Source organism: Heteronotia binoei, chromosome 9 (genome assembly GCF_032191835.1).
Source record: "Heteronotia binoei isolate CCM8104 ecotype False Entrance Well chromosome 9, APGP_CSIRO_Hbin_v1, whole genome shotgun sequence".
Lineage (NCBI taxonomy): Eukaryota > Metazoa > Chordata > Lepidosauria > Squamata > Gekkonidae > Heteronotia > Heteronotia binoei.
This window is the reverse complement of record NC_083231.1, coordinates 108,327,473-108,340,304: the sequence shown is the minus strand read 5'-3', so window position 1 is coordinate 108,340,304 and position 12,832 is coordinate 108,327,473. Positions and strand designations below refer to the sequence as shown.

Here is a 12,832-nt window from a genome sequence, read left to right as displayed (position 1 = left end):
TATCATCATCATCATCTTCTTTTTTGTTGTAAGAATCTCCTACAATAGAGTTGGGGCATGATCCAGCCCGAGTTCGGCATTTTCTATTTCCATCCGTTTTTAGTATATTCCCAAATCCTTCCAACTGACAGGCCGTCCTTTTGGACTGCGCAGAGATGTCTTTGTTCGTTTGCTGGCAGCGGAAGGTCTTTGGAATCCGAACTCCTGCCTTCCTTTGAAATGTCAGCTCCCGTTTCCCAGTTATCTTGTCATCCATCTTCGGCGAAAGGTTTCGGAAGAAGAGAAAGGGGTGGAAAGCAGAGCCTTCCAGAGGGGCCCCTGACATCAAGCCCGGTATGTCGAAGGCAACCTCGTCAGGGCATTTCTTTCAAGACAGCCGTCATTTCCCTTATAATTTTCTAAATCACTGTAATGAGAATTAATTTGGTTTCCAGGATCCCTTACATTGTCCCCGCATCTCAGACAAAAGACTTCTTGTCAAAGCTTTAGACACTCCCTGCGGTTCAGGGGAAGGTCAGGAGCCATTTGCCGATGGGGCTGCTGGAAAAAAAGAGGCTTGTGAGACGGCTTCTCCTTGCTGTAATTTCCACCACGTCTTACCGGCTGAGCCGACAGAACTGCCTCGGAAGTGCAGCGGGCACCTGTGGGAGAACACGTCCCAGCATTATGGTTGGGGCATGTACCGTTTCAGTGGCTTTGTTCGTGTTGCGCATGCGGACGCAAGTGAAGACTGCATAGGGTGTTCCTGCCTGGCTCGTTGGAGCCATAAGTATGGCGCTTGGGGACTTGGGAACAACGGGCAGCAGGGTCCAAATCCCTGCTGCCCTGAACCAATCACGGGCCCCCTACTGGTTTGAATGACCCAATAAACTGCTTGTGTGGGAAACCAGAGTTGTATATAGTTGGCCCCGTTGGCCCAGTTCCTCAGTCTTGAAGTGCAGCCTACCTACCTTGGACAGCCAGTTTTGTGTAGTGGTTAAGTGTGCAGACTCTTATCTGGGAGAACCAGGTTTGATTCCCCACTCCTCCACTTGCACCTGCTGGAATGGCCTTGGGTCAGCCATAGCTCTTGCAAGAGTTGTCGTTGAAAGGGCAGCTGCTGTGAGAGCCCTCTCATCCCCACCCACCTCACAGGGTGTCTGTTGTGAGGGAGGAAGGTAAAGGAGATTATGAGCTGCTCTGAGACTCTTCGGAGTGGAGGGTGGGATATAAATCCAATATCATCATCATCATCATCATCATCATCATCATCATCATCATCATCATCATCATCATCATCATCATCATCATCATCATCATCATCATCATCATCATCATCATCATCATCTTCTTCTTCTTCTTCTTCTTCTTCTTCTTCTTCTTCTTCTTCTTCTTCTTCTTCTTCTTCTTCTTCTTCTTCTTCTTCTTCTTCTTCTTCTTCTTCTTCTTCTTCTTCTTCTTCTTCTTCTTCTTCTTCCTAATGCTGTACCTAGTAAAGAGCTAATGTTTCACTACTACCTCACCTCTTCCATGCGTTGAACCCACTATATCAGGGGTGGCCAACGGTAGCTCTCCAGATATTTTTTTGCCTACAACTCCCATCAGCCCCAGCCAGCATGGCCAATGGCTGGGGCTGATGGGAGTTGTAGGCAAAAAAAAAAATCTGGAGAGCTACCGTTGGCCACCCCTGCACTATATTATAGTTTTGTGTGTCTCTGACGTGGGAAGCAGGGCCGGTGACCACCAGGGGTAGGGCTGGGGTTTTGGATCACCCTCCTTCTGGGCTTTTTTTGTAGCAGGAACTCCTTGAGAGCCAGTTTGGTGTAGTGGATAAGTGCGCGGACTCTTATCTGGGAGAACCAGGTTTGATTCCCCACTCCTCCACTTGCACCTGCTGAGATGGCCTTGGGTCAGCCATAGCTTTCATAGAAGCTGTCCTTGAAAGGGCAACTGCTGTAAAAGCACTCTCAGCCCCACCTACCTCACAGGGTGTTTATTGTGGGGGGGGTGGGTGGGAAGGTAGAGGAGATTGTGACCGCTCTGAGATTCAGAGTATAGGGCAGGATATAAATCCAAAATCATCTTCTTCTTCTTTGCATAGTAGGCCACACACCCCTGATGTAGCCAATCCTCCTGGAGTTTACAGTAGGCCTGTAAGGAGAGCCCTGTAAGCTCTTGGAGGATTGGCTACACCAGGGGGTGGAGTCTAATATGCAGGGGGAGGGTTTGTAGCAGGAACTTTTTGCTTGCTTTTTGAGCCACTCTCTGGAGGCGGGAGGGCAGGGTGAGTACAGGACGGGGACGGGCGGCAGATGTTGCCGTTTGGATGTTTTGGGTCGGTTTCAGAAGTGTCTCTGAGTCGGCCCAAAGTGCCAGTGTGTAATTACCGTACTCGTGCAAGAGGTGTTTTGGTTTACATGAGGAACCCCACTTGTCCCTCGGCGTGCCGTTGCGCGGTGGATCATGGCAGCTCTTTTCCGAAGTCTCAGCCATTGAAGGAGCTGCTGGCTGTTGCATCTGTGAGTCCTTTGGCTACACTAATGAATGCTCAGGGAGAGCGAGTGTGGTGCCGTGGATGGGTCGCCAGACTTGGCTCAGTGAGATGTGGCTCCGGTCCACTCTCCGCTCACCCGTGCATCGCTGATGGTGACCTTAGATTAGTCTCTCAGTGGTATAACGGTACTGGGATTACAGGAGGAGCTCCACTGGATATGTGAGCAGTTATTGAAATAACATTGCATTATCTATACAGTTTCCATTTGTAAGTATCATTTGCAAAGTGGGAGATAAAAATCCAGATATCGGTGTAGATCAGCAGGAGGCCAAGCAGAAATGTCACCATTACAGCTTCTCGCTGGCTCAGTAACGGCAGCTTAATATATGCCCAACCGCCAAATACTACAAGCAGCAGAGCAGAAAACTGGGCTTCCAGGACCAACTGGACCATGAGTGATTTTTGCATAACAGTTTCTGATTGGAGTCATGACAGAACAGCAGGTGAAACGTGCCTCGGACGCGAGAACTTGTAGCTTGTTCTTAAAAGGTTCAGAGCTACGGGGCTTGTTTTGAGCAGGAACGCACAGGAACACGGTTCCGGATGACTTGGTGTCAGGGGGTGTTCCTGCTGGGCTTTTTCTTTAAAAATAACCTTGTGTGAAACAATGGTGATGTCAGGCGGTGTGGCATAATATGCAAATGAGTTCCTGCTGGGCTTTTTCTACAAAAAAGCCATCTCATCAGATCCCAGAAGCTAAGCAGGGTCAGCCCCGGTTGCTACTCGGCTGGGAGACTACCAAGGAACACCGCGGTGGCTACGAAGAGGCCAGGAATGGCAAACTGCTTCTGTTCAGCTCTTGCCTTACAGAGTCACCATAATCTGGCCATGACTTGACACCGCTTTCCCCCATGGCTGCCAGGTGTGGTATTCCAAACACTACAACGCATTGTCTCTCGCAGCTTGCCACCCTCTCCTCTTCCTCCAGCTCCTTCCCACAAACCCACCTCAGAGGGTGTCTGCTGTGGGGGAAGAAGATAAAGGAGATTGTAAGCCGCTCAGAGACTCTGATTCAGAGAGAAGGGTGGGATATAAATCTGCAGTCTTCTTCACCCTGTTATATTTTTAATTAAAAAAAAAAAGATACTGTAGAATATGGGATTGGCGCTTGCTTGAGTGAACTCCAGTGAAGGCAAACGTCAGCTGGGTCTACCTCACAGGTGGCTCCCAACTTGAAATTCATAGAGATTTGGGCGTGGAAGCTAGGGTCGCCAGATCTGGCCACTAGTAGGGGAGAGAGACTAGGGTTGCCAGATCCAGGTTAGGAAACCCTTGGAGATGCAGGGATGGAGCCTGGGGAGGACAGAGACCTTAGTGGAGTACAATGGCCGAGAGTCCACCCTCCAAAGCACCTGTTTTTACAGGGGAACTCAGGGCTTTTTCTGTAGCAAGAACTCCATTGCCTATTAGGTCACCCCCGTCCGCTGATGTAGCCAATCCTCCTGGAGCTTACAGTAGGACCTGCACTAAGAGCCCTGTAAGCTCTTGGAGGATTGGCTACATCAGGGGTGGGTGGCCTAATATGCAAAGGAGTTCCTGCTACAATCTGGAGGCTGGCATCCCTACTCAGCAGGGGACAATGCCGTATAGAGACTTCTCTTCAAAGCAGCCATTTTCTCCCGGGGAACTAACCTCTGTAGTCTAGAGATCAGTTGCAGTTCTGGCAGGTCTCAAGGCACTACCTGGAGTCTGAAGTCAGAACAACACTGTGATCGAATAGCGAATGCAAGGAATACCATATAGAGCAAATTTCTCAAAATTTTAAATGCCATGATATTGACACATCTCATATATATTCTCTTTCACAGGGTAAGGTAACTCTCGACCAAATATCCTATGCATCAAAAGCACATGCAAACCTTCATACGAAAATTAATTCCATCGATAAAGTGCTCCATGCAAGAAAGTGCAAGATATTTGGTCGAGGATTACCTTACCCTGTGAAAGAGAATATATGTGAGATGTATTAATATCACTGTATTTAAAATGTTCAGAAATTTGCTATTTATGGTATTCATTGCATTCGTTTTCTGTCTTCTATCTCTCTGTGATTCTTTATATTGCCTACCTGGAGTTTGGCAACTCTAACCTCATGGGGCAGTTGAAGAGGCAGAATAATGGTAAACCTCATATGCTCTTTCTCGAAGTCCTTAGAGAACGCAATAGGATAGATCTGTTCAAAATCCCACTCAGGTCTATTCAACAGCGCTTATTCCCAGGGAATTCTTCTTAGGATTGGGATGTTATTTATTTATTTTTAAGCCGTCGCTATCCTGCCGTCGTTTTAATTAAAATCAATTCCATTTTAAATTATGATTAAAAAAATTTAATGGCTATTAATAATTATCATGGTTAAATCATAATTGTAGTTAAATTATAATTAAAATAATAAAATCAGCAATAATAGTAGCGATAAATCGAAGAACAATCCATAAAACGGATCTGTGGTGTTTTTATTCCCTCCTTCCTCTGAGCGACTAGAAATGGGTGCCCTTGTGCGCCAAGACTGCTAAAGGTCGCGACTGTCTTACTCTTTTAACTTAAGCAAGACTCATTGGCAAGCTGAACAGCAGTTGATGATCCGCTCTCCCCTTGTGTTGTTGACTCTTATTCCCTTCAGATTGTCACCCCCTGTGCCAGCAGTGTGTGGCAGATCTCCAGGATGCAGGAAGCGTTTGCTTGAAGTGTCAAAATGGCCGTCACTTGCTCTTGAAGGACCGCTGTGTGCCCGGCTGCCCCGTGGGGCACTATAAAGATGGTGGAACGTGCAAAAGTAAGTACCAGCTGAAAAACTGCGAGTCGCGATAAGCAGGGCTTTCTTTGTGGCAGGAACTCCTTTGCATATTAGGCCACACCTCCCTGGTGTAGCCAGTCCTCCAAGAGCTTAAAGGGCTCTTAGTACAGGGCCTGTTGTAAGCTCCAGGAGGATTGACTACATCAGGGAGGTGTGGCCTAATATGCAAAGGAGTTCCTGCTACAAAAAAGAAAACCCTGGCAATAAGAGAGGAGCAAGCATGCCAGCTAATCTACTGTGTAATCGTTCAGTCAATGCATACCTTTGCTTGTGGATTTTTTGCTTTGAGGGGGATGTTCCACCATGTGATCTTTGCAGCAATCCTGCTGGGAGATTTTAAGCAGAAAAAGAGTGAGAAGCCCATTGCTACTCTGCAGGGATGGAATTCGAGCAGGAACTCCTTTGCATATTAGGCCACACCTCCTGATGTAGCCAATCCTCCAAGAGCTTACAAGGCTCTTTTTTGTAAGCTCTTGGAGGATTGGCTACATCGGGGTTGTGGCCTAATATGCAAAGGTGCTCCTGCTAGAATTCCACCCCTGCCATTCAGTAATGTCACTCAATGACTTTCATTGCTAGACTAGGTCATATTGTTTCCAATCCAATACGCTAAACTCACCTTGGGGCTTGTTCGAGGTATTTGGTCACTCCAACCACTCACTGCTAGACTTGTGCCACCACCATTTGGATCTAGTAGGGCAGAGGTGTCAAACATGCAGTTCGTGGGCCAGATCAAGCCCTTGGAGGGCTCCTATCTGGCCCCTGAGCAACTGGCTGTCATCTGCTTCCTTCTCCCTCTGTCTTGTTTCCTTCTGCATCACAGTTTGCTTTGCAAGGCTTCCTCAATTGCACAGAAGCTACAAAGCAAAAACATGTGGAATTCACTGCCACAGGAGGTGGTGGTGGCCACAAGCATAGCCACCTTCAAGAGAAAATATGGAGCAGAGGTCCATCAGTGGCTATTAGCCACAGTGTGTGTGTGTGTGTGTGGCAAAGCTGGCAAAGCTGGCAAAGCAAGCTATTCCTTTCCCCTTCCTCCCCAAGAGAGGAGCCTCAGCCAATGGAGAAAATAGAGAACATGGCTTCTCTTATGTTCTCTATTTTCTCCATTGGCTGAGGCTCCTCTCTTGGGGAGGAAGGGGGAAGGAATAGCTTGCTTTGCCAGGCTCTCTCAATCGCACAGCAGAGCTACTGAGCCAAACCTCTTTTTCTTCTATTGGCTGAGACTCCTCCACCTCCTGGTCCCCTGGGGAAGGAAGGAAAGAGCCAGAGCTTCCTTTGCCCAGTTCCCTGGATCCCATGGGAGAAATACAAAGAAAGCATCTTTAAGACCAATGAGTGCTAATGTTTTAAGCATTTTTTAAGTTTGTTTGTTTTTTTAAAATATATTCGTGTTTGTCTGTGTTCTGTATAAAATTTATATCTCCGCTACCTAATCTTAAATAGGTACACACATGGCCAAGCCTGACATGGCTCGGCCCAACCTGACATGGCCCGGCCCATGTCAGATCCGGCCATCATAACAAATGAGTTCGACACCCCTGTAGTAGGGCAAGGATTCCCAGCCTTTTTGAACCTACAGGCACATTTGGAATTCTGACACAGCATGGTGGTTGCGGCAACAAAATGGCTGCTGCAAAATGGCTGCCGTAGGAGGCGGAGCCAGCCACAGAATGATTGTCACAGCTTGACCTTCAGTAACACAGTTTAGATTCTTGTGCTGCGGTGGCAGCTGCTGCCAAAGCAACATTTCAAAAATCTGCATGGCTCATCTAATATCCACTAGTCAATCAGAAGCCGGCCACACCCACTTAATTCTTGGCAGAGGCCAGAAAAAGTGTTGTGGGTGCAATGTTACCTACAGGCACCATGTTGGGGATCCCTGTAGTAAGGAATTCTAGCCACTTGCTGATGGCTGGGAGCAAGCCAGACTCCTGCACTGCATCAGCATTTCCCTCCATCAGTTGCCTCAAGCATTCACATGGGTGGCTAGGCAGGATAACTGGCCCCAGGGCTTTTTTTGTAACAGGAACTCCTTTGCATATTAGGCCACACACCCCTAATGTAGCCAGTCCTCCTGGAGCTTACAAGGCTCTTAGTACAGGGCCTACTGTAACCTCCAGGAGGATAGGCTACATCAGAGGGTGTGGCCTAATATGCAAAGGAGTTCCTGCTATAAAAAAAAGCCCTGACCGGCCCGTAAGCAACGACTCCAGGTGCAGAACCTATTGAGGCTTCTTTTTTGCTTCTCCAATTCCCATTTCCATTCTGTCTTCCCTTCCAGAGTGTCACCCTTCGTGCAAGTCCTGCAGCCGTGGAGATCCTTCCTCCTGCACTTCGTGCGAATCCCACCTTGTTCTTTCTCACACCAGCACATGCATCTCAGCCTGTCACCTGGGATACTACAGGGATGAGAACCAGCATTGCAGTTGTACGTGTTCCTTTGAAAAGCACACGTTTCTTATTCATCAAGCCTGATATTGTATGTAAGATTCGTATATCTTTGCCTGAAGAGGGCAAATGGCGACTCAATCTTGACTCTGCCCTGGAGCGATTTTGAGCCAATCACTGGGGTAGATCCCAACATCCTCCTAGTAGTCTTTTCCCAAAGTAAATGGCTCATCCGTCCATGGAAGAGCCACTTAATTTGAAATGATTTTCCTTAGACTGGAGGAAAGGAAATAGTTTTCTCCAGGCCAGTTTGCTAATTCACTGCCACAGGAGGTGGTGGCGGCCACAGGTATAGCCACCTTCAAGAGGGGTTTAGATAAAAATATGGAGCACAGGTCCATCAGTGGCTATTAGCCACAGTGTGTGTGTATATATAATTTTTTTTGCCACTGTGTGACACAGAGTGTTGGACTGGATGGGCCGTTGGCCTGATCCAACATGGCTTCTCTTATGTTCTTATGATCCTGGAGGTTTTTTGCCATCTTCTGGCCATGGAACAGGTGTCACTGGGTGTGTGTGGAGTGGAGGTTTCCTGCACTGTGCAGGGGGTTGGGCTAGATGATCCTGGAGGTCCCTTCCAACTGTATGATTCTATTATTCAAACTTGAGCCTAAAGAAACAGCAAAATGTTGAGTGTTTAAAATATTTTAATGTTAACCCACCACCACCACCTCAGTGTTCTCTCAAAGGTGCAGTCTTGTGAACAAAAATTCTACTTTGTGAGCTCCCGCCATTAAAGTGGTGAGCTGCTGCATAGATTAGTGTGCTCTGGGGTCCTCCTTCCTGAGCTGGAAATGTGTGAGCTGGAGGCTAAAAATCTGTGAGCTGGCTCACACTAACTCAGCTTAGAGTTGCTCATACTATATGTGGGTATAAAAGTTGGAGGAGGAGAAGAAGAAGAAGATGATGATGATATTGGATTTATATCCCACCCTATACTCTGAATCTCAGAGTGGCTCACAATCTCCTTTGCCCTCCTCTTCCACAACAGACACCCTGTGAGGTGAGTGAAGAAGAAGATGATACTGGATTTATATCCCGCCCTCCACTCCAAAGAGTCTCAGAGCAGCTCACAATCTCCTTCACCTTCCTCCCCCACAACAGACACCCTGTGAGGTAGATGAAGATATTGGATTTATATCCTGCCCTCCACTCCAAAGAGTCTCAGAGCGGCTCACAATCTCCTTTACCTTCCTCCCCCACAACAGACACCCTGTGAGGTGGGTGGGGCTGGAGAGGGCTCTCACAGCAGCTGCCCTTTCAAGGACAACCTCTGCCAGAACTATGGCTGACCCAAGGCTGAGAGAGCTCTTACAGCAGCTGCCCTTTCAAGGTCAACTTCTATGGCAGGGGTGGCCAACAGTAGCTCTCCAGAAGTTTTTTGCCTACAACTCCCATCAGCCCCGGCTATTGGCCATGCCAGCTGGGGCTGATGGGAGTTGTAGGCAAAAAACATCTGGAGAGCTACCGTTGGCCACCCCTGTTCTATGGCTATGGCTGACCCAAGGCCATTCCAGCAGCTGCAAGTGGAGGAGTGGGAAGAAAGTTGATTCATTCGAAATGGGTTGTTGGAGGAGAGTTTTACAGATTCCACGGACAGCCCAAAAGACAAATAAGGAGATTATAGAGCAGATCAAGCCTGAACTCTCCCAGATGCAAAAATAACTAAACTGACTATCCTACTTTGGTCACATTATGAGAAGACAAGAATCGCTGAAAAAGGCGGTAATGCTAAATTGAAGCTGGCAGGAAAAGGGGGAAACCTGACATGAGATGGACAGGCTCAGTCAAGGAAGCCATGAGGGACCTCAGTTTGCAAGACCTGAGCAAGGCTGTTAATGAGAGGACGCTTTGGAGGTCATTAATGCATGGAGTTGCGATCAGTGGAAGTGGCTTGACGGCACTTAACACACACACTAACACACACACACACACAGAAATGGGATCCACCCCACTTTCACTCAGGCTAACCTACCTCACAGGGTTGGCATTGTAAGGATAAAATGGGAGAGAAGAAAACGATGTTGCAAACTGCTTTTGGTCCCCATGGCAGAGAAAGGTGTGTGTGTGGGGTGGGGGTGGGGTATAAGCAGGGCTTTTTTAGTATCAGGAACTCCTTTGCATATTAGACACACCGTGATGTAGCCAATCCTCCAAGAGCTTACAGGGCTCTTAGTACAGGGCCTACTGTCAGCTCCAGGAGGATTGGCTGCATTAGGGGTGTGTGGCCAAATATCCAAAGGAGATCCTGCTACAAAAAAAAAGCCCTGGATATAAGCAGGGTCAGCTTGCCCGCTAGGCAAACTAGGAGGTTGCCTAGGGTGCTGGGAGGGGAGCACCGAATTGGGCTCCCCCCACTCCCAGTGCCCAAGACAACTGCCTAGTTTGAGAGCCAGTTTGGTGTAGTGGTTAAGTGTGCAGGCTCTTATCTGGGAGAACCAGGTTTGATTCCCCACTCCTCCACCTGCACCTGCTGGAATGGCCTTGGGTTAGCCATAGCTCTGGCAGAGGTTGTCCTTGAAAGGGCAGCTGCTGTGAGAGCCCTCTCCAGCCCCACCCACCTCCCAGGGTGTCTGTTGTGGGGGGAGAAGATATAGGAGATTGTAAGCCGCTCTGAATCTTTGATTCAGAGAGAAGGGCAGGGTATAAATCTGCAGTCTTCTTCTTCTCTCCTCCCTCCTCCGCCACTGCTGCCAACTCCGCCTGCCCCACTCCCTGAAGCTCGCCACTGCTGCTGCCGCCAGTCACCGCCAGCCCCCTCCCTTTCCTTCCGCCATGCTCCACCCCCGAAGCTCGCCACTGCTGCTGCCGCCAGTCACCGCCAGCCCCCTCCTTTTCCTTCCGCCATGCTCCACCCCCGAAGCTCGCTTCCACCTCCATTGTAGCTGCCAACCCCCTCCCTTCCCTTCAGCAGTGCTCTGCCTGCCTTGAAGCCAGGAGGACCCAGCCTCATTGTGCTTTAGGGGGGAAGGGAGGAGGGCAGGCAACGGAGCATGGCGCTGCAGAGGGAGGGCAGGAGGTGGCGGGGGGGGGGGGGTGCCGGGCCGGGAGCCTGCCTGGAGCGCCATGCGCCCTAGGGCCGGCACTGGGTTTATGTAGATAACCGATAGAGAAGGGAACCCAGGTAGCTGAGCTAGGACAGAGCCAGTGGGGAGCCACTTTGCCAGCTCGAGGAGAGTGTTAAGCTAAAGCAGAACACGGGTTTGACTCTGGCGAAAGAACCTTCACATCTGATAAGTGGGATTAGTGATTCATGTTGTGAGTATATTCACAGCCCAGGACCGTGAGCATGCTGCAGAAGGGTGATCCATAATGCATTTCTAAAAGTAATCTTGGAACGCTTTAAAATTCTGCTGCCCACCCCCAAATCCCACGGAAGGGGGGGTGGATAGATATTGAAATAAAGATGTGAGCACAGGCTTCAAAGGGATGAAATCTTCCTTAATCCAAGAATTTGGGCAAAAGTGCATTGTGTAGTGGACCAAGACGTGCATAATAGAAGCGAAGTCGCAAAAATTGGGCAGTATTAAAAAAAGAAGAAGAAGAAGACGACTCGTGTCAAGTAATGCTAATAAGAAGAACTCTGCAAAGGCAGCTCCGTCTTAACAGGCTCAGTCTGTAAATTTTATTTTGCCTTTCCCCTGCCGCTTTGAATAATGTGCCACTGGTACATTTTTGATGTTTGCAAATTCACCTCATCATACGTCTCATTATTAGCTGTTTCTTTGCTCTGTTAATCCACACGTCTTTTTAAGATGGGCTGCAGATCTTAATTAATTAAGCCTTGTGACACCCCTCTGGAATTGATGGAAGGAGACAGATGCAGCTGCGTAGAAAAATGAGATAAATAAGAGATTGTAGACAGGGGATTGGGCAGAGGGAGGTGGCGTAATGTTGGCATCCTAGTGAATAACAACCTGCATACTTTCTGGAGAGGGGGATTTTTGGTGGAAGAGGCCTCAGTCTTTGGTGTGTCGTAATGACGACACCCTGAACCGTTTAAAAACATTTTGCAGCATTTTAGCTTCTCACCAAAACAGGGTTGCCAGGTCTGAGCTGAGAAATTCCTGGCAATTTGGGGGGGGGGGGGGCTGGGGAAGGTGAGGGTTTTTGGGATGGTGGTTGTTGGTCGATGCTGCTCAGCGCCCGGCAGGTCCCCTTCCCTGCCCACTCTGCTGCACAGCAAACAATCTCCACAAAACAACAACTGTGTCCAGAAACACCACTTCAACAAGGTATTGATAAATAGATCTGCATAATTTATAAGTATCATAAAATAACTGCATACAGAAAGAGAAGGACAGAACCCCAAAGTTTCTCACAGCTCCAAATGCGGAGGCACAGGCACCGTTTGAAACAGTCCTCCGATGATCCAAAGTGAAGGAAATTAATCCACAAGGAAACGTAAATGTGTAAGTCCATCTGTTTGCACTTGGAAATCGATCCAAAGTGGAATGTAGCATGGTGCAAAGACAAATAAAAAATCCATGCTCTAGATGCGTTTGCCAGCTAATTACTCCCCTGTTTGGTGGCTGTGCCTTTCAAGCAAGACTGTATCAAGAGCTTCAAGCACCAAGTTCCAACCACACTCATATACAGTTCATTCCAAACCCTACAGGCATGAAACAATGGGCCGTTGCAGGTCACATCTGCTTTGGCCTCTTTTGAGGCCAAAGCAGATGTGACCTGCAATGGCCCATTGTTTCATGGGCCATTGCAGGTCTTTTCTGCTTCCAGTATGATACTCTACGCCTTAGGTTTCTAGACCCAATTCTGCTCAAAATGACAAGTTGCTCAGACGCTGCGAAGGTATGCCGTCTTCTGAACGATTTGTCATCTGAAATAACTGAAAAGATTGCTTTATTCTTGAGTCTGGTAATCAAGGATCGATTATCTAACGTATAGCTGTATATGACTGGTTTATTTTGTTATTTCTGTATCTCTCTCTTTTTTTTTTTTGCCTTATTCCTAATCTGATATATGCCAATAAAGGCTTGTGTTTGTTGTTGTTCTCATGGTGGAGGTGGCAAAGGGTGGGCGGGCGCTGAAGGAGA

The 12,832-nt window shown here is 48.2% G+C and overlaps 1 protein-coding gene across 1 annotated transcript in view; it reads left to right on the top strand.

Annotated features, from left to right (window-relative positions):
- The window catches only part of FRAS1 (Fraser extracellular matrix complex subunit 1), a 523,356-nt gene that overhangs the window by 325,472 nt on the left and 185,052 nt on the right, over window positions 1-12,832 (top strand). Inside the window, 2 exon segments of the mRNA XM_060247149.1 lie at window positions 5,154-5,306; window positions 7,612-7,758. Of these exon segments, the coding sequence (XP_060103132.1) occupies window positions 5,154-5,306; window positions 7,612-7,758 (300 nt within the window).